Below are 25701 nucleotides of genomic sequence, written 5' to 3'. Positions count from 1 at the left end.
AGTTATGTAGTTTTCTTTGTATAGGTCTTTTACATCTTTGGTTAAGTTTATTCCTAGGTACTTGATTTTTTTAGTTGCTATTGAAAATGGTATCTTTTTCTTGAGTGTCTCTTCAGTTTGTTCATTTCTAGCATATAGAAACATTACTGACTTATGTGCATTAATCTTGTATCCCGCTACTTTGCTAAATTTGTTTATTAGCTCTAGTAGGTGTATCGTTGATTTCTCAGGGTTTTCTAGATATAAGATCATATCATCTGCAAACAATGACAGTTTTACTTCTTCTTTTCCAATTTGGATGCCTTTTATTTCTTTGTCTTGCCGGATTGCCCTGGCTAGCACTTCCAGCACAATGTTGAATAACAGTGGTGACAGTGGGCATCCTTGTCTTGTTCCTGATCTTAGAGGGAAGGCTTTCAGTCTCTCACCATTGAGTACTATGCTGGCTGTGGGTTTTTCATATATGCTCTTTATCATGTTGAGGAAGTTTCCTTCAATTCCTACCTTTTGAAGTGTTTTTATCAAAAACGGATGTTGGATTTTGTCAAATGCTTTTTCAGCATCTATTGAGATGATCAATTGATTTTTCCCTTTCGAGTTTTTAATGTGTTGTAATACATTGATTGTTTTTCTTATGTTGAACCATCCTTGCATGCCTGGAATGAACCCCACTTGGTCATGGTGTATGATTTTTTTAATGTGTCTTTGGATTCGATTTGCAAGTATTTTGTTGAGGATTTTTGCATCTATATTCATTAGGGAGATTGGCCGGTAGTTTTCCTTTTTTGTAGCATCTTTGCCTGGTTTTGGTATTAGATTGATGTTAGCTTCATAAAATGAATTAGGTAGTGTTCCATTTTTTTCAATGTTTTGAAAGAGTTTGAGTAAGATTGGTGTCAGTTCTTTCTGGAACGTTTGGTAGAATTCCCCTGTGAAGCCATCTGGCCCTGGGCATTTATTTGTGGGAAGATTTTTGATGACTGATTGGATCTCTTTGCTTGTGATGGGTTGGTTGAGGTCTTCTATTTCTTCTCTGGTCAGTCTAGGTTGTTCATATGTTTCCAGGAAATTGTCCATTTCTTCTACATTATCCAGTTTGTTGCCATACAGTTGTTCATAATATCCTCTTATAATTTTTTTAATTTCTTCAGGATCTGCAGTTATGTCACCTTTTTCATTCATTATTTTGTTTATATGGGTCTTCTCTCTTTTTGATTTTGTCAGTCTAGCTAGGGGCTTGTCAATCTTGTTGATCTTCTCAAAGAACCAACTTTTGGTGATATTTATCCTTTCTATTGTTTTTTTGTTCTCTATGTCATTTATTTCTGCTTTAATCCTTGTTATTTCTTTTCTTGTACTTGGTTTAGGATTGGTTTGCTGTTCATTTTCTAGCTTCTTCAGTTGATCCATTAGTTCTTTGATTTTGGCTCTTTCTTCCTTTTTAATATATGGGTTTAGTGCTATAAATTTCCCCCTTAGCACTGCTTTTGCTGCATCCCATAGGTTTTGGTATGTTGTGTTCTCATTTTCATTCGTTTCTATATATTTAGCAATTTCTCTTGCTATTTCTTCTTTAACCCACTGATTGTTTAGGAGTGTGTTGTTTAACCTCCAGGTATTTGTGAATTTTCTAAGTCTCTGATGGTTATTGACTTCTAATTGTATTCCATTGTGGTCAGAGAATGTGCTTTGAATAATTTCAATCTTTTTAAATTTATTGAGGCTTGTTTTATGTCCCAGCATATGATCTATTCTGGAGAAAGTTCCGTGAGCACTAGAAAAGTATGTGTATCCTGTTGATTTGGGATGTAATGTCCTGTAGATGTCTGTTAAATCTAATTCATTTATCAGATTGTTTAGGTTTTCAATTTCCTTATTGGTCTTCTGTCTGGTTGATCTATCTATAGGAGAGAGTGATGTGTTGAAGTCTCCCACAATTATTGTGGAAACATCAATTGCTTCCTTTAGTTTTGCCAAAGTTTCTCTCATGTATTTTGTGGCACCTTGATTGGGTGCATAGACATTTACGATTGTTATTTCTTCTTGCTGAATTGCCCCTTTTATTAGTATGTAGTGGCCTTCTTTGTCTCTCAAAACATCCCTGCATTTGAAGTCTATTTTATCTGAGATTAATATTGCTACACCTGCTTTCTTTTGGCTGTAGCTTGCATGAAATATTTTTTTCCATCCTTTCACTTTCAGTTTCTTTGTGTCCCTGTGTCTAAGATGAGTCTCTTGTATGCAACATATTGATGGTTCATTTTTTTTGATCCATTCTGCGAATCTATATCTTTTAATTGGGGAGTTTAATCCATTTACATTCAACGTTAAAACCGTGAAGGCATTTCTTGAATCGGCCATCTTATCCTTTGGATTATGTTTGCCATATTTTTCCCTCTCTCTATTAATATCCTTTATTGTACCCATACCGAATCTCTTTAGTACTGAACCTTTCTCCAGGTCTCTCTGTCCTGTCTTTGTTTGTCTGTCTGTAGGGCTCCCTTTAGTATCTCCAGTAGGGCAGGTCTCTTGTTAGCAAATTCTCTCAGCATTTCTTTGTCTGTGAAAAATTTAAGCTCTCCCTCAAATTTGAAGGAGAGCTTTGCTGGATAAAGTATTCTTGGCTGGAAATTCCTCTCACTCAGAATTTTAAATATATCGTGCCACTGCCTTCTCGCCTCCATGGTGGCTGCTGAGTAGTCACTACTTAGTCTTATGCTGTTTCCTTTGTATGTGGTGAATTGCTTTTCTCTTGCTGCTTTCAGAACTTGCTCCTTCTCTTCTATGTTTGACAGTGTGATCAGTATATGTCTCGGAGTGGGTTTTTTTGGATTTATTCTATTTGGAGTTCGCTGAGCATTTATGATTTGTGTATTTATGTTGTTTAGAAGATTTGGGAAGTTTTCCCCAACAATTTCTTTGAATACTCTTCCTAGACCTTTACCCTTTTCTTCCCCTTCTGGGACACCAATGAGTCTTATATTCGGACGTTTCATATTATCTATCATATCCCTGAGGTCCATTTCGAGTTTTTCAATTTTTTTCCGCATTCTTTCTTTTATGTTTTCATTTTCCATTCTGTCATCTTCCAGGTCACTGATTCGTTGTTCAACTTCCTCTAGTCTTGTACTATGAGTGTCCAGAATCTTTTTAATTTGGTCAACAGTTTCTTTAATTTCCATAAGATCATCCATTTTTTTATTTAGTCTTGCAATGTCTTCTTTATGCTCTTCTAGGGTCTTCTTGATTTCCTTCATATCCCGTACTAGGGTCTCATTGTTCATCTTTAGTTCTTTGAGTAGCTGCTCTAGGTGTGTCTCTTCTGGTCTTTTGATTTGGGTGCTTGGGCTTGGGTTATCCATATCGTCTGGTTTTTTCATATGCTTTATAATTTTCTGTTGTTTTTGGCCTCGTGGCATTTGCTGACCTTGATAGGGTTCTTTTAGGGTTTGTAGACCAGTTGAAGTCCTTATCTCTAATTTATCAGATCTACAGCTTCGTGGAGTACACTTTCTCTAAGTAACCAGCAGGTGGCGTCCACGAGCCACCTGTTCTCCACAAGCCAGATCTCCCCTGCTTAGCCTTTTTGGTGAGTGGGGGAGTGAGTCTTGTGGGGCCCAATTGGTGTCCCAAGCTTGCGTGTGTAGTTGGTGTTGCCTGCCCTGTATGTGGGGCGTGTTTCTGGGCAGTCGGGTAGGGGGGGGTGGCCCTAACAATCAAATCTCCCTGATGATCCTAGAGTTTTAAAGCTACTGCAATAGTCTAATCCTTCAGTTCAGTCCTGCCACAGTTTGTCTCTGCCACTGACCCACAAGTCTTTGGTATTGGCGTATGGCTCCTGAGACTTGCAAGTGGGCCCCTCTTCCAGGCTGTGCACCCCGGGTCCTCTGTTGAGGGATGACTGTGCTATGTCGCAGGTGAGTGCCGTCCCCCCAGGGCAGTTCTGGGCTGCTGGGCTGTGTTGGGAGGCTCCCAGTCTGCTCAAATGATGGCTGAATGGGGCTCTGTTAATTCACACTGCTCCCCCTTCCCAGCTCTGGGACATTCAGCTGAGGTTGCAGGGAAGGCTAATGTCCACGCCCAGTTTTGTGGTGTGTGCCTGTTATTTGAAGCACTTCCGTCACACTGGGTTGTCTGGGGCAGCTCTGGGCTATGGGGCTGGCGATGGGCAGGAGTGTTTCCTGTCCACCAGGATGGTGGCTGTGGGCGGACACCCCCCTTTTCTTGGGAAGTTGTGTTGTTTAGTGAATTTTCTCAGCCACTGGATTATTGCCTTTTGTCTCAGAGCTCTCTTAGTTCTGCTCTTGACTTGACGTGCCCAAATTTCAATTCTTTGAAGCTTTCTGTATTGAGCTTCTTAGAGTAATTGTTTTAGAAAAAGCAAAAAGGATTTAAAAAAAAAAAAAAAAAAAAAAAAAACAAAAAAAACCGGCCCTCCTCAGAGATCTAATGGGTTATTGAAATGCTAATAGACAAAGCAACCAGGGCCATTAAGGAAGAGTGCCCAGGGCAGAGAGATCAGCCTTGCTTCGGGATTTGCATATGCGCCTCAAGGCCTGATCTCCGCCCTTCCCCTTTCTGTGTTCACCAGAACTCCAAAAATCCTCTGCTTTTATTTTGGAGTTTTTCGTGTTGTTTTTTTTCTATGCCTGTCTCCTCTCTGCTGGGCTGGCTGCTCTCAGAGTCTCTGGTGTCTGGCCTCAGTCTATCTATGGTTGGAGTTTGAATCAGTAGAATGAGTTTCCGGTAAGAGCAGCCACTGCAATTCTCCCTTCTCCTTCCTGGAGCTGACAGCCCCTCCTCCCCCGGGACTGAGCCTGGCAGGGAGGGGCGCGGGTCCCCTGGCCGCAAAAACTTACAGATTTCGCTGATCTCAGCAGTTCCACGTTTTCATGAGTGTTGTATGAAGTATGCCCAAAGACAGATTGCTCTGTGGTGTCCAGTCCACGCAGTTCCTGGCTTTTTACCTACTTTCCTGGAGGAGTAACTAAAACATACAGCTCAGCAGTCTGCCATCCTGCATATACTTTTTTATTTTATGCACAAATTACTCTGGGATGTGTTGGGGCATCACACTAACTTGTACAAACCAGTAAGATTTCACTACCTATTCAAGGTTCCATGTAATTATGGTGTTCCAATAAACTGACCATATAAGTTTTGTTAGATTGTGTGCTACAGAAAATATAAATTTTGTACCAAATAAACATCTCTTCATTTGGTCTCACAGAAGTTGAAGTTTAAAACACAGTCAATATTGTCCTTTATCCTTTAGCCTGATTTGCCTTAATCCTAACCAGATCAGCTTCATTCATATCTCTAATTGAAGTCTGATCTCTTTTTCAGGTTTTTTAACAGTTGCTGTATGGGGTAATGCTGACTTTCATAGCTGCAGAACTCTAGCTCTGAGTCTCAAGTGTCACACAGAAACCCGAAGTTCCAGGGAACAATCAGGTTATACACAAAAAACTCAGCATCTCAGAATTTAGAAATAACTGTAAAAACTCAGGAATAGATGTGACTGCTGTAACAGTTTACAATCTAGGAACCTTTACAGTAAGGCTTCCTTGATAACCTGTGCTCTCAAATTCAATTCTCAGAGTTTACCCATTATATTTAGTCCATATTAGTGAGGCTTTTTAATATTTGTGTTTTTGTTTCTGGCTTATTTCACTCAGCAACTGTGCTCAAGATTCATGCACCTAGTTACATGTCTCACAAATTCATTCCTTCTTGCAGCCGCTCAATATTCCATTGTATGTATACACCACAGTTTGCCCTTCTGTTCATCAATCAGTGTACTCTTAGGCCACCTCTGTCTATTGCAATTCGTGAATACTGCTGCCATAAACACCAGAATGCAAATATCCATTTGTGTCTCTGCTTTCAGTTCATCCAAGTATATACCCAAAAACAGGGTTGCAGGATCATATGGCGACCCTATACTTAACTTCCTGTGGAACCACCACGCTGCCCTGCAGAGGGACTGCACCATTCTACTTCCCTGTCTACAGTGACTAGGTTTATCCCTTTCTCCACATTTTCTCCATCACTTGTGTCTTTCTGTTTATTATTTAAACAGTTTTATTCATACACCATGCAATCCATCCTAAGTAAACAAGCAGTGGTTCCTGGTATAATCACATAGTTAAGCATTCACCACCACAATCTGTTTGAGGACATTTCCATTTCTTCTGCAAAGAAAAAAGAAAAGGAAAAAAAGTGAAGAATTAAAACTAAATAAAATAAATAAAATAAAAAGGCCAACAACAACCATAACACCAAGAATCCCATACCCTCCCTTATATCCCTCTCTTATTGACATTTGGCTTTTGGAAAGTGACTTTGTTACATTTCATGGAAGTGTATTACAATGTTACTGTTAACTATAGACTCTAATTTGCTTGATCGTATTTTTAGATATACTACCCCATTTTCAACACCTTACATGCTAATAAACTTTTGTTTAAATGCTTAATATGGTTTTGGGGAATAGATGCTTTTGTTTGTTTTTTTATTATTTCTATTTAAAAATATAACTGATATGTAAATATAGTCTTATTATGGAAACTTGAAGCGCTATATAATGAAAGTCTCTCCTTCTGTCCCTTCCCCACACCCTCATTCCCTGCCCACCCTGTACATCTGTACTCCCATTGTCTCAAGAGGCATGCAATTTTTTTGCCAGTATTGTGCATATCCTTCATTCCTAAATATTTGTTCCACTAGAAAATGCTATTTATTTTAGTGCAGGTTTAACTTGGTGTTTATCAAGATAGGAACCCCTTGTTGTACCTTGTACACCAAACACAGCTAATGGATTCTGTGACAAGAAGTTTGCATTTTTCTTCACAAATCCCTAGTTAGCATCATTCTGTAGCATAAAATATCACTCCCTTCATACCTGCATTTAAAATGTTGGTACAATTTTTTAATTTTTTTGGAGAAGTGGTTAGGATCAAAACTAATTAGATCACTCCGGTCAATATGATGAGAGTGATTTTGAAAATCATGACAGAACTGCATGCTTTCAAAGGTGCAGAACATGTTGGTTTTTCCCTTCGTAGGGTCAGTGTCTGATCAATAAGTGTAGTGGCCCTTCTCTCAAAAGGGGTGGGCGAATGAAAGATGGATGGTAAGGTAGAGCAGCTGTGCTTGCAGTATATTTTTTTAAAGTATGAGTAGAATTCTCTAGTAGACTGCTTATTGAAGACAAACAGGTTTATGTCTTGTTAATGTTTAAGTATTTAGCTAGTCTGTGTAAATATATATTATCTGGGTAAATAATGCTCCCAACTATAACCATAACTTATACATTACATTTAAGAAACAGAACTCTTTTCAAGTATAATTGACATTTTTATTTAACCCCTTCCCCCTTTTTTTTTTCTTCCTAACAAGAATGTATCAAGTGGAGGCAAACAGTAATGTGGATTTTTGAAAGACTTCAGTTTGGATACCAAATTGCACTAGGAAACTGTAGTTATTTTTGTACATCTTATGGGGGAAGACTGCATTTCTTTTAGATCCATAAGATTTTTAAAAATAAAACTCTGTTGGTTGTTCAGCACCAGAAACGTTTCTGAAGTAGCCGTATGTTGTCTGCTGTGTAGTGTCTGTGTTAACTCCTTCATGAATAATGCATGGAAATTTCTGTTATGTGATTTACAGTAAATCCTAGCTAACAAGGGCTGCTTGACCTTTTTTCTGATGAAAAGCAGTTTTGATTGTTATCTTTATTTGAAGCTTGAGGGAGATGATTTACTGCTAATTATTATAATTAGTTTAGTAATACAGAAACTAGCCTTTCCTTAGTTAAGTACATTGTTACTTCTCATAAGAATAAAATAACCAGAGTTGTATGAATGAGCCAAAAGGTTATGGTTCCAGGAGTGTGGATAATAGCATCATACCATTTGTTCCTAAAGATACTAAGGAAGTCACTTGTTTGTATGATATTCTCACTTGCCCTAATCCTTTTACCAGGAATATTGGATAATTTCACTGAGGTGATAACTTGCACTGAGGAAGAGGAATGTAATAAATTGCATTGAAGCAATTGGTTACCCATTTATAGATGCCTGTAAATGCCTGCACAATATTTTTCTCTTGCAGGCTCTTGTGCATCTAAATCAATTAATGTCCTATTACTTATTTTCTTGATCTCAGATTACATAGGAACATAGGACTGTTTGGAAATGAACTGTACATTAAGTGAGATGTGGAAATAAAAAATTATTTGCTTTCTCATATAATGGAGCTCTGAATAATTTTACCTGTGTGTAAAACATAGTATGTATCTAGATGATCTGATGACCATATATTGCACAGAGTATTACTCAGTAGAACATGAGATGTATGAGTCACAGGAAATATATTCAAAATCATTCCTGAAAATAAAGATATGTGGAAAATCTGCTAAGCAAAGAGACTGTATGTTTGTTAATGCTTTTGGAGTAATGAATAACTGAGTTGTGTTTCATTTTTCACCAGAAATAGTCTTGTAAAATACATTTTTGTCATTGTGATCACAATTTTGTTTTTTTTTTTTTGTTTTTTTTTTTCTTTGATCATCAGGATGCTGTTGAAAATTCTTTGGATCCAGTAGTTGATATGCATATGTCTTTGGAGGAACTATATGCTCAGAATCTGCAGCAAAGTCAGGAGGAGAATCTGCCTCCAGTAGACTTGAGCTCAGGGCCTGTTTCTGGCTTTACTATGAATGATTACACATCCGCAGATGCTATAGAGCAACAATACAAATGTGAAAACACAACAGCATGGATTGATTCTCAGCTACCACATGAAGTTGTATCAAGTACGGAACTTACTTCTCCTGCACTACGTGATTCAACTGGAAAGGTAATATTTTAAAGATGTGGGATATGTATTATGATGGCTTGGTGGACAGTGAAGGGCAAGAGTGTTTGCTAATCTATTCCTGGTCAAAGAAAGCCATCCAGACACTCAGATTTTCAGAAGATGACCTATGAACTTGTTTGGGTTATAGTTTCTTGCTGAATAAAAACACAACCAGGTAGAGAACATATGAGATGTTGAAATCACACTCCAAAGTCTAGTTTTCATTTTCACGTGACTTGGTTTTCTTTCTGTCAGGGCTCCGAGTACTTAATTGAACAGAGCTCCCTGGCATCTACTGCTGAGTGTATAATGCTCCAAACTATATCCAAAGAATCTTTTGAGAGGACTATTACTATAGCAAAAGGCAATTCTAGCCTAGGTAAGTTTCTTATTTTCCATATTTTTTACTCTCCCAATCTCTTTACCCAGAGGAAATATTGGGCATAGTAGAAGGTTTTCAATATTTTTTGCTGTTGTTAAGAAAACAGATGTTTGAAATTTTCCTATAGGTTTTATATTCTGGCTCTTTATGTATTTGTTATTTTACCAGAAATGGTTAGCATGTTTGTTTATTTTATATTTCTCATTCTTTTAATGGTTTCAAAGTATTCCCAAGCCTCATTTACCTTCAGTTAAAAGATATAGGAATTGTTTGTATAGGAAACAGCAAATCAGAAAAGGAATTCTTAAAAAATAAAAAAATCAGCAATTTGAAGTTCTAAATTCTTTGGAAAAGTGAATTTTTAGTTTCTTTGATTGTTACCCATTATGCATAAGTCAGTTTGTACTTAATTTATTTCGTTCACTGTAATAAAGACTAAAATGACAGCTAGGTGTGCCACACCCAAATATAAATGCAAGTTACTGATTAGTTCTTCCCAGGTGGCAGGACTTTAGTGTCCTCTGTTACCTATAAAGTGTTGTGACTGGTTAATAATCATGAAACCCTCTAGACTGAGCAAAGAAAATTTCTTGTAGAACAAAAATCATCATTACAACGACTCAAACTATCTTGAAGCACAGCACATTTGTTGTTAAGTTAGGCAGGTATGTGACTTGGCCCTGTCCTTGGTGCTTGGTGCAAGTAGCCAGTACCCTTTTGCACTGATGTCTTAGGCAAGGGTCTTGCTTCCTTGTTAAATTTGAATTGTAGCAGAGGAGTCCAGCTGTCCTTGCTTAGTGAGTAGGATTCCAGCTTCTGTTTCCTTCTAAGTTTTGTTCCATTTTGTAGTGGCTGAGAGCTACCAATAGCAGCTAAATGGAGAATTATAGCTGAGAATTTCTACTGTGTTGAAATATTTCTCATGTCTTACATTTAATAGAATGGCATAAAACTTAAGCCCCAGAGCTCTCCATAACTCATGAGTTATGAGACAGGTTATTTTAGATATCTAAGCATTTCAGAACTATTTCATCTGCTAATGCAGCTTTTCTGAAAACATGTTCCTTAAACTACTACATCTATAGAATGTTAATAGGGTTATAATTTAAAGTGTTTCAAGTTTAAAAATTTAGGATGTGTCAATTTTAAGGAGATGGGTTTCTGTTTGTAATATTTCTCAAGACCTTTGATGCTCAATTGTGCACTGTGGATCTCTAAGAAGGTATTATTGAATGTGGCATTTCTCACATTTAGTTGCCCGTGTAATCCATTTTTTGCTGAGTGACTCATAGGCAGAGATTTTGCAAAGCCCATTTTGGGAACCCAACTCTCATGTGTTCATTTATGCAACTGTTTTATCAGACATTTATTGATATTTTCTGTCTTCTAGACAACTATACATAGACACCAAGCTGTGATACCTCATGGAATGTGAGGTTGAGAGATCAGCAAGATAATCAACATATAAAATTCTAAAAGCATTAAAATAGTATTGATGCTATAATAGACACCCATATAGAGAATGTAGAAAGCTTAAAAGAGATAATAGCTAATCCCTACTCTCTTGAGGGTGGAGGACTTCAGAAAGTTTTAGGAGAGGTGGAGATATTTGATGTAGATCTTGAAAGACAAGAAGATTTTCACTACATAGTTGAGGAATTGGAAACAGTTGGAAATGCTAGGGTTCTAAGGCAGAGAAACGTGAAACATTACTGAAGCCTGTTTGGTATGGGTCAAGTATGGTGTGATGGCTGGCAAAGCAAGAGTTGAAGGTAAGTTAATGATAGGTGGGAAGCACGTGCTTGAGGGGTTTGTGTGCAGGATACAGGACTTCTAAAATAACATTCTCCTGACTTAAGCTCCCTATAGGCAGTGAGAGCAGAGGCCAGAAGTGACAAGACGGTGAGATTTGTATTTTTAAGATTCTGGAAGAGGTTGGAAAATTGGACTGGAAATAGTTAGGATGCTCTTGTAGTAGTCCATGTGCCCAATCATGATTCCTGGTGGGATGAAGGGGAAGAAAAAAAAAAAAATGTCACCATGGTAGAAAGAACGCAACTTGGTTATCCATTTGACCTGGGGAGAGAGAAAGTCAACTCTCAGATTTCAGGCCTGAGTAGCTGGGTCAAGAAGAAGGTCAAATAAAGGGGTAGTTGATGGATTTACCAAGGCAGGGAATATAAAACACTGAGTTGTAATTGGAGTTTGGATATAAGAAATTTGAGGAGCTGTAGAGAGATCTCAAATGGTCTGATTTTGGATCTGGATCTCAGGAGAGATGTCAGGATTGCCACTTTGATCAGGAAATGCTAAGATTCCAGGTAGCAGATGAAGGTTTTGGAGAGGAAGATCATTTAGGCTGGGAAGACTGCAGAGAGAGAGAGAAGAGAGTCATAGGAAATAGTGGCGCATGAGCATTTAAAGGACCCAAGAGACCAACCCTTTTTCTTTTAACCTGCAAATGAGCAGCAAAGATCAAACAATTGTCTTCAACTATTTGTAATGTGGTGTTGGCTCTTACTTCATTTGAAATGCTACTTCTAATAAGAGCTTGTCTCACACTAATCCATGCAGAAGTACGTTGCTCTTAAAGCTTAGAAAATGATATGTATCAGTTAAAAGCAATTCTTTGGAGTCAGAGGAGCCTATGTTTGAAAGTCTACTGTTTCCTAGCACTGCAATTTTAAGAAATTTATGTAAACTTCTGAGTCTTAGTTTTTGTGTCTATAAAAAGGGTGTAATACCTCCTAGAATAATGTGAGGATTAAATTTACTACTGTACATAGTTAATGCTCAGTAAATTATAGTTAGTAATGATAACAATAACAATGATAAAATTAGTAATATCCTAATTAGCTACAATAATCTATTACCATAGAACGGTTTTCTATGGAAATATCCCTTGAAAGGATTCCACTATACTTTTATGTTTTACAGTCCTTAAATTAAATATTCTTTTTCTACAATAATAATATAAAGATATCTAAATTTGAGAGTTTGTTAATGAAACAAATGATTTTACTTTCTCAAAATTTAGACCAATGATGCTACTCAGATACTTGTTTTTGTGTCAAAATTATTGTTTTAATTTTAGGAATTCTTTTTCTAGATAATTTTATTAATTTTAGAGGTCTCAACACATGAGTTATATGTGTCTTGGCCCATCCTGAATGTAAAGTGATATCAACACAGAGAGTAATACTCAGCAGGTTCATTAATTTCTTATCTACAATTCTAGGCAGGTCATTTATGTATTTTAAGTAACTTGTTTTCTTTCGTGAGAGTCATTAATTCACATGGAAAATATAAGGCTCTTGAATGTCTCCAAATCTGTTTGAATTATTCACAACTTACATTTAAGAGCAAGGAGCTGGACTTGGTCACAGTTTTTGTTATTAGGACCCCTGGCCAAGTATTATTGCTTTATTTATACTAGCATGTGATTGGCCTTCATAAACGTGTAAAGAAAATATCTTTCTTAAATCTATTCATAGTAATGCTCTGTCCTTAATGTCCTTCCTGTCAAATTTTATAAAATATAATCCTGTGTAGGTTACACCGCATTATTCAATAATCTTGTTTATAGTTTAATAAAATTACGTCATGTTTGTTATTGTAAAGTAGTGAAATATTTTTAGGTATTTTAGAACTTTTTTCTCGTGCATGTATTCAAATCAGTTTCTGTTCTGAAACTCAGTATCATTAACATGATGCACTCAGAATGGACTTGTTCTTAACTTTCACTAAAAGCTAAACTGTGTAAGGTTTAATACTTTTGAAAGCGAAAGCTAAGCCAACATTCATTTTTGATTTGATTTTTTTTCATTTAATGGCATAAACAATGACTTACAATAAAATTTTAAGTAATAACATTGTTAACTTGTAAGTTTTGATTTAAAATATTTACTAAGATGGTTAAGTACTTGGGAAAAAAAATAGTGAAAGGTAAAAGTGTTTTGGCTTTCTATCATATCAGAAAAGCCATTTAAACCTTAACAGCTTGATTTTAAAATTAAAATATAGAAGAACCCTTTCATTTGCTTTATGAGACTGGTTGTTACCTTAAAGTTGTTAAGCTCCAATAATTGTCATTTGGTGAAAGGGAAATTGGTATGTCATCTGTTAGTGGACCTGACCTGGAAATCTTAACAAGCTGATAGAGTCATGAGTTAAATATGTTATGAAAACTGATTTCAGAGGCCATGTTGACAATAGCTCATGATGGCTTACTTTATTTGGAAAGTGCATGGCACTAATGAGAACAAGATGGTGGATTAGGTTCCCAGTTAGATACTGTTTTGTGGCTACACATTTCAGTTTTACCGTAGTACAGTTGTTTGGTGTTTGGTGATGGTGTGGTGGGGACAGTGGCTGCATCAGGACCGGGCTAGAATACCTAATGAAACATCTTTGCTCAAATAAATCTACCTGGGATGGTGTAGTATCTATACTTGTCTGTTGATTTATGGAAGCAGGAGTATTTTTTTTTTTAATACTATTGCATTTAAGATTAATTAATAGTATTAACAGAATGTGTGTGTTCCGGTTTGCTAGAGCTGCCATTATGCAAAATACCAGAAATGGATTGGCTTTTATAAAGGGGATTTATTAGATTACAGATTTTCAGTTCTAAAGCCATAAAAGTATCCAGACTAAGGCACAAGGGGAGACCTTCACTGAAGAATAGCCAATAGCATCTGGAACACCTTTGTCAGCTGGGAAGGCACATAGCAGGCGTCTGCTGGTTCTTTGCTCCGAGTTGTGTTTCAAAATGACTTTCTCCAAAATGTCTCTGGACTTCTGTCTTTGCTTCTCTCTCTAAGCTCCTGTGAGACCTTGCTTCTTTCTCCTAGGGTATTTCTCTCTAAGCATCTGGGGGTCCTCACTTAGCTTCTCTGGGGCAAACTCTGGGCTTCATCTCTTAGCTAAACATCTCCAAATGTCTTTCTCTCTACATCTCCAAGCATCAGCAAGAATCTGGGTCTGTGTCGGCTCTTAGCTTCTCTCTTAAATACTCCAGTGAACTAATCAAGACCCACCCTGAGTGGGCGGGCCACCCCTCCATGGAAATAATCTAATCAAAATTAACACCCACAGTTGGGTGAGTCACATATCCATGGAAATACTCAATCAAAAGACTAATAAATCTGCCCCCACAAGATTGCATTAAAGAACATGGCTTTTCTGGGGGACATAATATATCCAGACTGGCACAATGTGAAAATGCATTTAGTAATGATTCATTTCTATCAGAAAATGATAACATTAAATATTAGGCTAGAAACATATTATAGTCCGGATTGTTCTTAAAAATGTTTGAAATATTGTCTAATCTGGTATAATTAGAATTAATATTTAATATGCAATCAGTTTTTAATAGTTAAAAGCCTAAAAAGGAATTTGTGATTCTGTTCAATGAAAGTTTTTATAAATCCATTATACTTGTATTTATGTGCATATTTGTTTAATTATATAACCTTGTTTTGGAAAGAACTTTTAACACTTGGTTATAAGTGAACTTACATACTTTATATAAAGTTTTAAAGACAATTTCAAAAGGTTTTATGCTCTTGAAGGTATAAGGGTGAGGGTAGGGTGTGAAGGGAGCATTAATTCAAATAGGCATAGGGTGTGTTGAGGCCTTTTTGAGGAAATGATGTTGAAGAGTGAGAAGGAGTTACCTACTCAAGAGCTGCAGAAAGAGGGCGTCAGGCAAAGACTCTGAAATGGAAAGAGACGAGATATGTTTGAGTTTCTGAAAGAAGGCCCTTTTGGCTGGAGCACATAGAATGAAAGAGGATATGGCACAAAGGATTTGTGCGGTAGGGCAGGGCCAGACCGCCAGTGCCTATGCTAAGCAGTTATATTGTAAATTAGCATAACAGGAAGTCACAAAGGATTGTAAGGGAGTGATGTGGTATAATTATCTTTTTTCAATCATTTCTCCATCTGCTTTGAGAATGCATTATAGGTGACAATACTGGAAACCAAGAGACTAGATGAGAGGCTATTGCAAAAAGTCCAGGCAAGAGAAGGTGATGGCTTAGTCTGCAGATAATGTGGAAATGGGGAAAGATGAATGGGTTCAAGATTGGAAACAGAGTTGACAGGACTTGGTGAAGGATCAAGTATAGTGGGTGAACGCCAGCATTTCTGCTTTGAGTAATGGGAGAGTAGTGTGGTGGTACCATTTACCAAAAGGAGAAGACAAATAGTTAGAGAAATAGGAGGCGAACATCAAAAAGTTGCATTTCTGTGAGATACCTGGGAGACGTGTCAAGAGGGCGGGTGAATATCTAAATCTGGAGCTCACAGGAGTTCAGATTTGGAGATAAAATGAAAATAAATTAGAATTGAGTTCACAGCAGTTCAGTTCAACAGACTACATTCTGGCACTGTGAGAAGCCTTGGGTATTAAGACTTGAATACAAGCTTCTTGATGTAAGAAACTCTGTGCCATGATTTCCTATCTGAAGCAATCAGCATAATTCATGGCACATCTTAAGCCTATAATAAAATATACATTGAATGAACAACCACTCTAGAAATAAGTTGATAGCAGAGAGTTTCTTAATTTGTAGAAGTAATTTTCTGTTTTTGTTTGGCTTTTAATTATTTTATATGTATACAAGACAAATTGCTATTTTAAAAATTGCTTTGATACTGTCAAAATAGGAGAGAACTTTCTGTTCAAGGGCAACACATCAATGACCTGAAGTCCATCCATTCCACAGTGAGGACCTCTTTTATCTCTAATGTATTCAACATGGACTGTTTTCATCTGCATAAAATTTCATATTTTAAAATTTACTTAAAAATTATTTTTTCCTTTCCTTCCCATTTTTTATTGGCTAAAAGAAGTTGCTTTTATTCTTTTATCTATGGATCCATAGGAATTATTAAATCAAATTTAAATTAATTTGAATATAGTATGTTGAATTTTTATCTCTAGTCCTGTTTTACCACAGGTATGACAGTGAGTGCTAATAAAGATGGCTTGGGGATGATTGTTCGAAGCATTATTCACGGTGGTGCCATCAGTCGAGATGGCCGGATTGCCGTTGGCGACTGCATCTTGTCCATTAATGAAGAATCCACTATCAGTTTAACCAATGCCCAGGCACGAGCCATGTTAAGAAGACATTCTCTCATTGGGCCTGACATAAAGTAAGTTTTATTTGGGCCTCACTTTGGCTTGGGACATTAAGGAATTTTAGTTCCTTTATCAGAATATTTTTTTCATAATATACTTCCATTGATAGAAAAGTTATCAAATCTTTGTTTAGCATTACTCCCTGAAGAATTTGATTGTTTCTGATAGTTCTGGATTGCAGTGTTTTTTTTAAAGACTTCAAAAGCATTGAAGAGTACTACTTTGTGTTTTTAATTGTACTTCTCCAGTGATTTCTGCAACAACTCTACCCAACAAATTAGAAAAAGTGCTGGTATATTTGGTAATATCAGGGAAAAGGGGCCAACCTGTGGTTTCAAGGAGAGGCAGTGAAATCCTGATGAATATTCCATGGGACATGTCTTTCCTAGAGTTTGGGATGCTTAAAGAATGACTCTGAACCATAATGTAGGGCCTACATGGAGATGTCTTTCAGGAATGGAAGGGTTTACTCTGAAGATCTTACCCAGAAGTTTGGATTGGCCTCAATATAAGGAATTGAGCTCTATCGGATTCACTTGTGTGAATCCTAGAACTAAGCCATTTCTTTAGGGATCAATCATAGAAAAGACCTGATAGAACGATGCCGGTCTGACCCACAGCTTCCTCTTTCTTGAACTACCCCATGACTCGAGGGGATTCACCAGTATGTTGGAATAGACTGATTATAGCTCACCTGGGCTATTTTTGTTGGAAGTCCTTAAAATGTTCCATAATCCTGTAATGTACTAAAAATGCATCAGTTACGTGGTTTAGTTTTTTTTTTTTAATAAGAAATTTTATTTTGAGATAAATTCAAACTTGCAGGAACAGTTGCAAAAACAGTACAAACCCCATACATAGAACTCCAGCATACCCCGACCCCCCTTCCCCGATACCCCAATCCACCACCTTTAACATCCTGTCACATCACCATTTCTTTCTTTCTTTCCCTCCCTCCCTCCCTCTCTCCCTCTCTATCATCCATCATCCATTGCTCTGTCTTCTGGACATATGAGAGCAAGCTGCACACATCCTTGAAAAAACAATATAATTCACATATACATTTCCCATGAATGAGAACATTCTTTTATGCAATCCCATTAAACGCAGCTAAGAAGTTCAAGAAATTCAACCTTTTATTTCTTTTTTTTTTTTTTCCTTATGTCCTATCTGTGTCCCTTTGAGCCTCCTCTCCTCCATCCTCAGATCCCATCCAGGATCATCCTTGGCATTTAATTGTCGTCTGTTTAGACTGCCTTTTTTTTTTTTTTTTCCAATTGTGGAAACATATATACAGCCTAAATCTTCCCATTCCACCCCTTCCCTAGCATTCCATTAGTGGGATTAATCACATTTAGAATGTTGCAATGCTATCACCTTCCCACCATCCCTTTCTAGAAGTTTCCCTTCACCCCAAACAGAAACCCTACACTCATTTCTTAACTCCCCATTGCCCCTTCCCCCACTTCTCGGAACCCCTACTCTACTTTTTATCTCTGTGGTCATATTCTCTGATACTTTCTTTGTGTTTACCATGGGGCTTAAATTTCACATCTTAAGTCTATAACAATCTTGGTTTTCTTTGATACCAACTTAACTTCAATTTGACACATAAACTATGTTCCTATACTGCCTCATTCCCCCACTTTTATGTAGTTCTTGTCAAAAATCACATATTTTACGTGGAGTCCAAAACCACTAATCTATCATTACAGTTTATGTATTTTAGATCCTGTAGGAAGTAAATAGTGGAGTTACAAATCAAAAATACAGTAGTATTGGTATTTATATTTGCCATGTGATCTTTAGTGGTACCTTTATTTCTTCATGTAGTTTCAGTCAATTGTTTAGTGTCCCTTCCTTTCAGCCTGCTCAGCTCCCTTTAGCATTTCTTATAGGACTGATCTACTGGTGGTGAAGTCCCTCAGCTTTTTTCTCTGTCAGTAGGGCTCCCTTTAGTGTCTGAAGTAGGGCAGGCCTCTTATTAGCGAAATGTCTCAGCATTTGTTTGTCTGTGAAAAATTTAAGCTCTCCCTCAAATTTGAAGGAGAGTTTTGCTGGATAAAGTATGCTTGGTTGGAAGTTTTTCTCTCTCTGAATTTTAAATATGTCATGCCACTGCCTTCTCGCCTCCATGGTGGCCGCTGAGTAGTCACAACTTAGTCTTATGTTGTTTTCTTTGTATGTGGTGAATTGCTTTTCTCTTGCTGCTTTCAGAACTTGCTCCTTCTCCTCAGTATTTGAGAGTCTGATCAGAATGTGTCTCAGAGTGGGTTTATTTGGATTTATTCTGTTTGGAGTTCTCTGGGCATTTATGCTTTGTGTATTGTTATTGTGTATAAGGTTGGGGAAATTTTCCCCAACAATTTCTTTGAATAATCTTTCTAGACCTTTACCCTTCTCTTCCCCTTCTGGGACACCAGTGAGTCTTAAATTTGGATGTTTTATTTTGTCTATCATATCCCTGAGATCCATTTCAATTTTTTCAATTTTTTTCCCCATTCTTTCTTTTGTTCTTTCATTTTCTGTTCTGTGGTCCTCAAGGAGGCTGAGTTGTTGTTCAACTTCCTGTAATCTTGTATTATGAGTATCCAGAGTCTTTTTAATTTGGCCAACAGTTTCTTTAATTTCTATAAGATCTTCTGTTTTTTTATTTACTCTTGCAATTTCTTCTTTATGCTCTTCTAGGGTCTTCTTTATGTCCTTTATATCCTGTGCCATGCTCTTCTTCATGCCATTTATATCCTGAGCCATGCAATTGTTGCCTGTCTGTAATTCTTTGATTAATTGTGCCAAGTACTGTGTGTCTTCTGATCTTTTCATTTGGGTGTTTGGGTTTGGGTTCTCCATATCATCTGGTTTTATCATATGCTTTAAGATTTTCTGTTGTTTTTGGCCTCTTGGCATTTGCTTTACTTGATCCCTAATTTGACAGCACTGCAGCTTGGTGGCATACACTTTCTTTAACTAACCAGCAGATGGTGTCCATGAGTCACCTATTCCCCTCAAGTCAGTCCTCCCCCACTTTGTCTTTGTGTTGTGTGGGGGTTGGATTCTTGTGAGGTCCTATTGGTGCTCCAAGTATGGGTGTGTTGCTGGTGCTGTCTGCCCTGAATGTGGGATGTGTGTCTGGGTGGTTAGCCAGGCAGGGCAGTGTTCCCAGAGATTTAAGGCTGTTGCAGGAACCTAAGCCTTCATTTCAGTCTTTCCACTGATTGTCTCTGCCGCTGACCCACAAGTCCTTGGTATTCGTGTAGGGTCCCTGGGATTTCTGAGCGGTTCCCCCTTGCCAGCTGTGCTCTTCCACACCTCTGCTGAGGGAGGGCTGTGCCACGTCACTAGTGCATGCCGGCTCCCCAGGGAAGCCCTGGGTCACTGGGCCATGCAGGGGCACTCCCAGCCCACTTCAAAGGTGGTTGAATGGGACGCGTTAACTTCCCCCTTTTCGCACAGCTCCACCCTCCCAGCTCTGGGACAATCAGCCATGGGTATATTAAAGGCCACTGTCCACGACCGATATTGTGGCTTGTGTGTAGTGTTGTGGGAAAGATTCCCTGTCACACTGGGTTTCTTGGAGCAGCTCTGGGCTGTGAGTCTGGCCCCGGGCAGGGGTGTCCCCCGCCCACTGGGGAGATGGCTGCAAGGAATGTGGTTTTTTTCCTCCTTTTGGTTCCCCTCTGCTCCTCTGATCTCAAGACAATCAGCAGTGGGTGTGGGAAGGGGTATCCTCCACGCCAGACAGCGAGGCGTTAGCCCAGCCTACTCCTGTTGTGCTTCACTGCATGGCTGTCCCCGTCATATCTGCAGCCACTCCTGGACTTTTTTTTTGAAAGAACTAGTCCATCTCCAAACAGCAGCCCACCATTTCCCCATACCGCAGCACGGCTTCGGGGCTTTCAGCCGACTTACTCGTTTCAGAATGCAGGCTCCTGATTTCACCAAATGCACGTTCCCTGTGGATTTAGCAGACTTTGTCTGGCTGGTGCATCACTGGAAGTGGTGTTCTGGGTCACTTTCTGGTTTTTATCTAGTATTTTTCACGGAGGTGTTTTTTTGCCCTGTCTTACCTAGCCGCCATCTTAGGTTCTCCTGTGGTTTAGTTTTTAAGTCATTAAACTTTCCTTGAGCCAACATGAAAATCAATTCATGACTTTCTTAACACACCTAATCAGTGTAATAGCTTGTTTCATTTTCTTTTGCATTATTCAGTAAATATTTGCATTTTATGTATAAGGGATAAAGTAGTAAAATAAGAGCTTAGGGAAAGATTTTTACCTTAAATTTATGTAATGATTACTAGGTATGGTAGATGTTTTTGTATTGATGTTGTTTTACTGACTGCATTCTGTATTACTGGTTCTTTTGCAAAGTATGTATTGCGAGAGCTTAGATAAGGAAAACTATATTTACAATCTGATTTTCATTACACCTACACTAAAAAGCAGAAAAATACATATTACAAATTTTTTTATTCTTTTGTCTTATACACAAGAGGTATTATTTTCAGTCTGATCTTCATTAATTGGCTTTCATATTTTTTGCATGCCTTTTTTACTCTATTTTGCTAATGCTCAAATCACCAGATCCTGTGACTGTTCCTTAATTATCTTATGTGAATACAAGTGAATGTAATTAAAAATGTCAGTGCCTCTACACTAAGAAAAAGAAACTTTAAGTACTTTCCTTACTACTTGAGGGCCAGTGTTCATTCATTCTGCTTAAAAGATGAATGATAAAGATCCATGTGGAGAATCAATTGTAAAGGTGTTAGCTTACATAGTTTAGATTTAGTATAAAATGCAGATGGCCTAGTAACTGACGACTTGGAATTTTTGCGTGAAAATATACATGTTAAGCTATGTACAGAATCAGGTCCCCGGCTAACTGTTTGGCCCTCTGGAAACCAGAATTGGTGCTTAGTGTCAGCCTTAACTTTCAGTTCTAATATATTGCAGAACTTAAAAAGTGACCCAAAAAATAAGACCCAAAAAATAAGACTTTTGGCGTGTCATCCATCTAGTCACCTCCGGGAAAGTTGTCAGGATATTTTATTCCATCTATCAAGCTCAAACATATATATATATTTATTAATTTTTTGTTGTTGTTGTTCACTCTGATTCAGGAAAGAATTTACCAGTTTCATGCCGGCAATGGCTTTTTTATGAACTTGAGGGGTATCTGGGGACTTAGTTTCATAAGTAATTGCCTTAGGATCCCAGGAGGAAAAATGTATTGCAGAAATCTTACATTAAAATAGAAGAAGAAAGAAAAAACTACATCCTCCTCTGAAAATCAATCGATCAGTCAATCAATCTCTCTCTTGCACATACCCTCATAAAACACATTGATTGCTTCTCAAGTGACCTACTAAAACTCTGATTCAGATAAAGAGCTTGACTCATTGGGTAAATGGTAGAAAGAAATTAGAATCAGCCTTAAAGAACCCTTTTTCAGAAAAATTGTGTTAAATGATAAAACAAAAATAGTCATTTGGATTGACCAGGGCCGAGCAGTATGCTTAGTGCATTTTTCCCAAAGTGTTTTTTATCCGTCCCCGCCCTATCAGTTGTCTTTCATGAAGCAAAGGGTTTAGAATTACTTTGAAAGCTCTGTGAGTAATCCTCCCAGAAGGAATAGTTCTTCCATTACCTTGAATGGAACCATAACATTGCCTCTGGCCAATTAGGCTCTATAGTCATTGCCTGGATCTAGCTCTGTCCACATTTTTCTTTTTTATTTCTGGTTATGAATGTAGCTTAATCTGGGCTAGGAGTGGAGGGGTATATGGTGGAGACTTTACAAAAAAGTCTTTAAAAGATTCAGTTACATTACTAATTGGTTTTAGGAAAAGCATTGCTTATTGTAACAATGCACTGGATTTCTTTTTTGCCATTTATGATCGCGAGCTAGCAGCTTTGTATGTGCGCATGCATGCATGCCTGGGTAGATAATTTGAGTTTCAAGAGTTCAGGAACAGCCAGTTTAAGTTCCAGGTTTCATTATTTTCTATGGAAAAGCAGATGTGAAGCCTCACCAGAATGCATTCTGTTTCACTTCTCACTCCACCTTGCCAGGAGCTCTTATATTTCTGTAATAATAGCCAGGGTTTTGTGCTTAGCAGCAGCTGCTTGTAACATCTGCCAGATAATTACCGAGCTGAATCAGAATTCACCTGCCTTAACCCAAAATGTGGAATGAATTCCTGATCAAGGAATAAAAGATTGATTGCAGTTACATTTTTCCATCCTTGTTAATAATCACCGCTATAGACACCAGTAAAGAGCAGATGCTTTTCTGGGGGAGGTGTAGATGGGAGGGAGGTGGAAAGGGGAAGGAAAAAAAAAAAAACAACCAGGAGCACCCACTTTTAACTACATATGTATGCATCTCACATTCAGCACAAGACATTGACATTTGTTAACACCATTGTAAAAAGATGCTGTGGCGTATGCTTCACATTCTAGATTTTCTACAGCACCTGCTGACGATCGAGCCCCCTTTTATGTGTGAGTATCGATGATTCAAAAGCTCATTATGGCTGTATGTTACAACTTGTCTGTGAAAACCATTTCGTGGTTTTGTAACATCCCACTGCAGGGATAGATCCAGATATAGATTCAGTGTATAAGTTTTGGCTTATTTCTTCATTTATAGAAGAACATAAATTCCAACAGAGCTATGAGATTATGTTTTCACATTGCACTGACAGTTGTGAACTCGTTTGAAAATCATATGTTCCAACTACTAAGCTTTAAAGCTCTTTGTAAGGGAATGATTCTGTCTGAATGTGCAGGCTCAGCCTCTGGATGTAATATCTGTGTCACATTTCAGCATCACTAATGGTGTTCCTTTTTCTTCCTCTCCATGTACAAGCAAAGGTTAGTTTACTTTTAAGAGTTTTTGATATGCCTGTCAAATAAACTGTTCTCAGTGTGGTTACAGTCTATAAGTGAGATTTAGGGTTTTTCATTGGTGATTTGGAGGTTTTGAGTGGCTGTGTGACAGGGATGTATTAGAATTGTTCTGCAGGTATGGTGTTGCATTGTGGGATGATTGTTGTGGGGCTCTCACTGTCTATATCAGGCTACATATTTATGAAACTTACTTTCTCTGCCCTTCTCACGCCTACTGAAGTATCGAAAAATATTTGTGAAGCCACCCCACCACTACCACTTCGGTAAAGAGAAAAACAGCTTTGAACAAATATAGAGGAAAACTCATTTTCAGCTTTGCTTGGGATAGAAACATCGTTTCTGTCTCAAATCAAGTAAAAAATTAAATGCTTTGTACCGATTATTATTTTCATTATTGTATTCTAGCCTCCCCCGCCTCCACTTTTTTCCTATCTTTTCTTCTGAAGGTTTTATTATGAGTTGGTCCTTTATTGAACTTCAAAACTAATGTCAGTTTTCTTGAATAGGCTTTTCAGATTTTAAGTTTAACTTTATTTTTCTTTGTGTAAAATACAGTCTTCTTTCCTGATCTAACATACTGTATATTTTTGGCTCTTTACTTGCAAAGGGATAAAAATAAATATGCTATTTAATATATTTTGTAATACCATAAACAAGGTGTTTTTTTGCATGAATGAATTAAATAGGGCCAGAATTATATTGTGATTCTGTCACTCAACCTAGTCCTCAATCCACTGAACTGTGCTTTCTGCTTCAATTTTTGATCTTTGTAGTAAAAGTGTCTGTGGAATTATTCCCTAAGTGTCCTTGTGTTCTGTCAGAGTGACGGGGTGTGGCCAGGAATGCTGATGTCCTATTAGAATGCTGCCTTACAGTTTTATTGTGTGTCTTATAAAAAGTGACAAGAGACTAAGGACATGGAGGTTCAGTGGTGGCAATTTACTCTCACGTCACCCTCCTGATGAGCAGCAGAACTGTGTCCTCTGACTCTAAACCCGAGTGACCCCACAGAGTGAATGCTTTTAATGAAAAAAACCAATATATCTGAAATCATATATCTTCCTCACTCAATAAATTATGGCATTGATACAATTTTTATTTTATTCTAGTGTAAAAAAGAACCCCTTTATCCCTGCCCTGTAGTACTAAGGTTTTATGTATGTATCATCTTAATGGATAAATTATGGATAGGTTTTAATAGTCTTCATGATTTCTGTATTGTGTATTTTTGTTTCATTTATTTTAGTTAAACATGCTGAACTGACTTCAAATACAGTATTTCTCTTACTTTTCTATTCATTAATTTTGAAAATAATTTTCAAATAATTTTGAAATAGTCTACATAAAAAAAATTTATCAACTACGTAAATGTTTTATAGCACCACAGCAAACTTATGAACTTCAAAATGTCAGTTTCTAAATATTACAGCTGTCAGCATCTAACACAGTGCCTTACACATGATAGGCATTGTCAGTGCTTGTTGACTTAGTAAATGAGCATTTAGTTGTAAAATAGACTTTTCTTTAAAATAGAAGTGAACTTACAAGAAGCCGTTAGAAACTAGTGAGACTTTTTCTATTAACTTATAATGGTTTAACTTCATATTTCAGAGTTGAGAGTTCATAATCTAATAGAGCTAACAGAGGATTATTGATAATGCTTATTAACATCATAATTAGTTATGTATTATGGAAATATGTAAAGTAGTTTTGGACACACAGTGGTTTAACAGGGTACACTCAATTTGTTTCTGCTAGGAAAAAAAAAAATCTTTAGACAAAATTGTTATTCCTGACAATTATTATTGTAAGGGTCTGTAGATCTTCCTAATCTAAAAAAACTACTGTAGATCTTCTCACTTGGAAATACAAATAAGGCTGCTTTCCTCCCCCATGTGATTACTGGTAAATAGATAGCTTATCAGAAGCATTTTAAAATTTAATTTCTATTGTTATTCTTGCCTACAGGAAACTTTGTATATATATCCCCCCCCCTTTTTTTTAAATTGAGATTGTTCACCAACCATACAATTATCCAAAGATCCAAAGTGTACAATCACTTGCCCACGGTACCATCATACAGCTGTGCATCCATCACCACAATTAATTTTTTTTCAATTTTTAGAACATTTTCATTACTCCATAAAAGAAATAAAGACAAAAAAAGGAAACTCAAACCCTCCCATACCCCTAACCACCCCCCATCTATTACTGATAAATAGTATTGGTATAGTACATTTGTCACTGTTGATGAAAGAATGTTAAAATACTACTAACTGTAGTATATAGTTTGCAATAGGTATTTTTTTTCCTATATACCCCTCTATTATTAACTTCTAGTTATAGTGTCATAAATTTGCTCTACTTCATGAGAGGGATTTCTAATATTT

The 25701-nt window shown here is 37.3% G+C and overlaps 1 protein-coding gene across 8 annotated transcripts in view; it reads left to right on the top strand.

Annotated features, from left to right (window-relative positions):
- The window catches only part of MPDZ (multiple PDZ domain crumbs cell polarity complex component), a 202607-nt gene that overhangs the window by 117500 nt on the left and 59406 nt on the right, over positions 1 to 25701 (top strand). For all 8 annotated transcript variants that reach the window (XR_005219116.1, XM_037851251.1, XM_037851252.1 and 5 more), the window contains 3 exons: positions 8578 to 8862; positions 9118 to 9241; positions 16213 to 16411. Coding sequence is in view for 7 of the 8 variants with exons in the window: in XM_037851251.1 (XP_037707179.1) it covers positions 8578 to 8862; positions 9118 to 9241; positions 16213 to 16411 (608 nt within the window). In the remaining variant the exon portion in view is untranslated. The remainder of the gene's footprint in view (positions 1 to 8577; positions 8863 to 9117; positions 9242 to 16212; positions 16412 to 25701) is intronic.

The sequence above is a fragment of the Choloepus didactylus genome, chromosome 10, assembly GCF_015220235.1.
Source record: "Choloepus didactylus isolate mChoDid1 chromosome 10, mChoDid1.pri, whole genome shotgun sequence".
Taxonomy (NCBI): Eukaryota; Metazoa; Chordata; class Mammalia; order Pilosa; family Megalonychidae; genus Choloepus; species Choloepus didactylus.
Note: the sequence above shows the minus strand (reverse complement) of the source record. Positions and strands in the feature narration are given on the sequence as shown.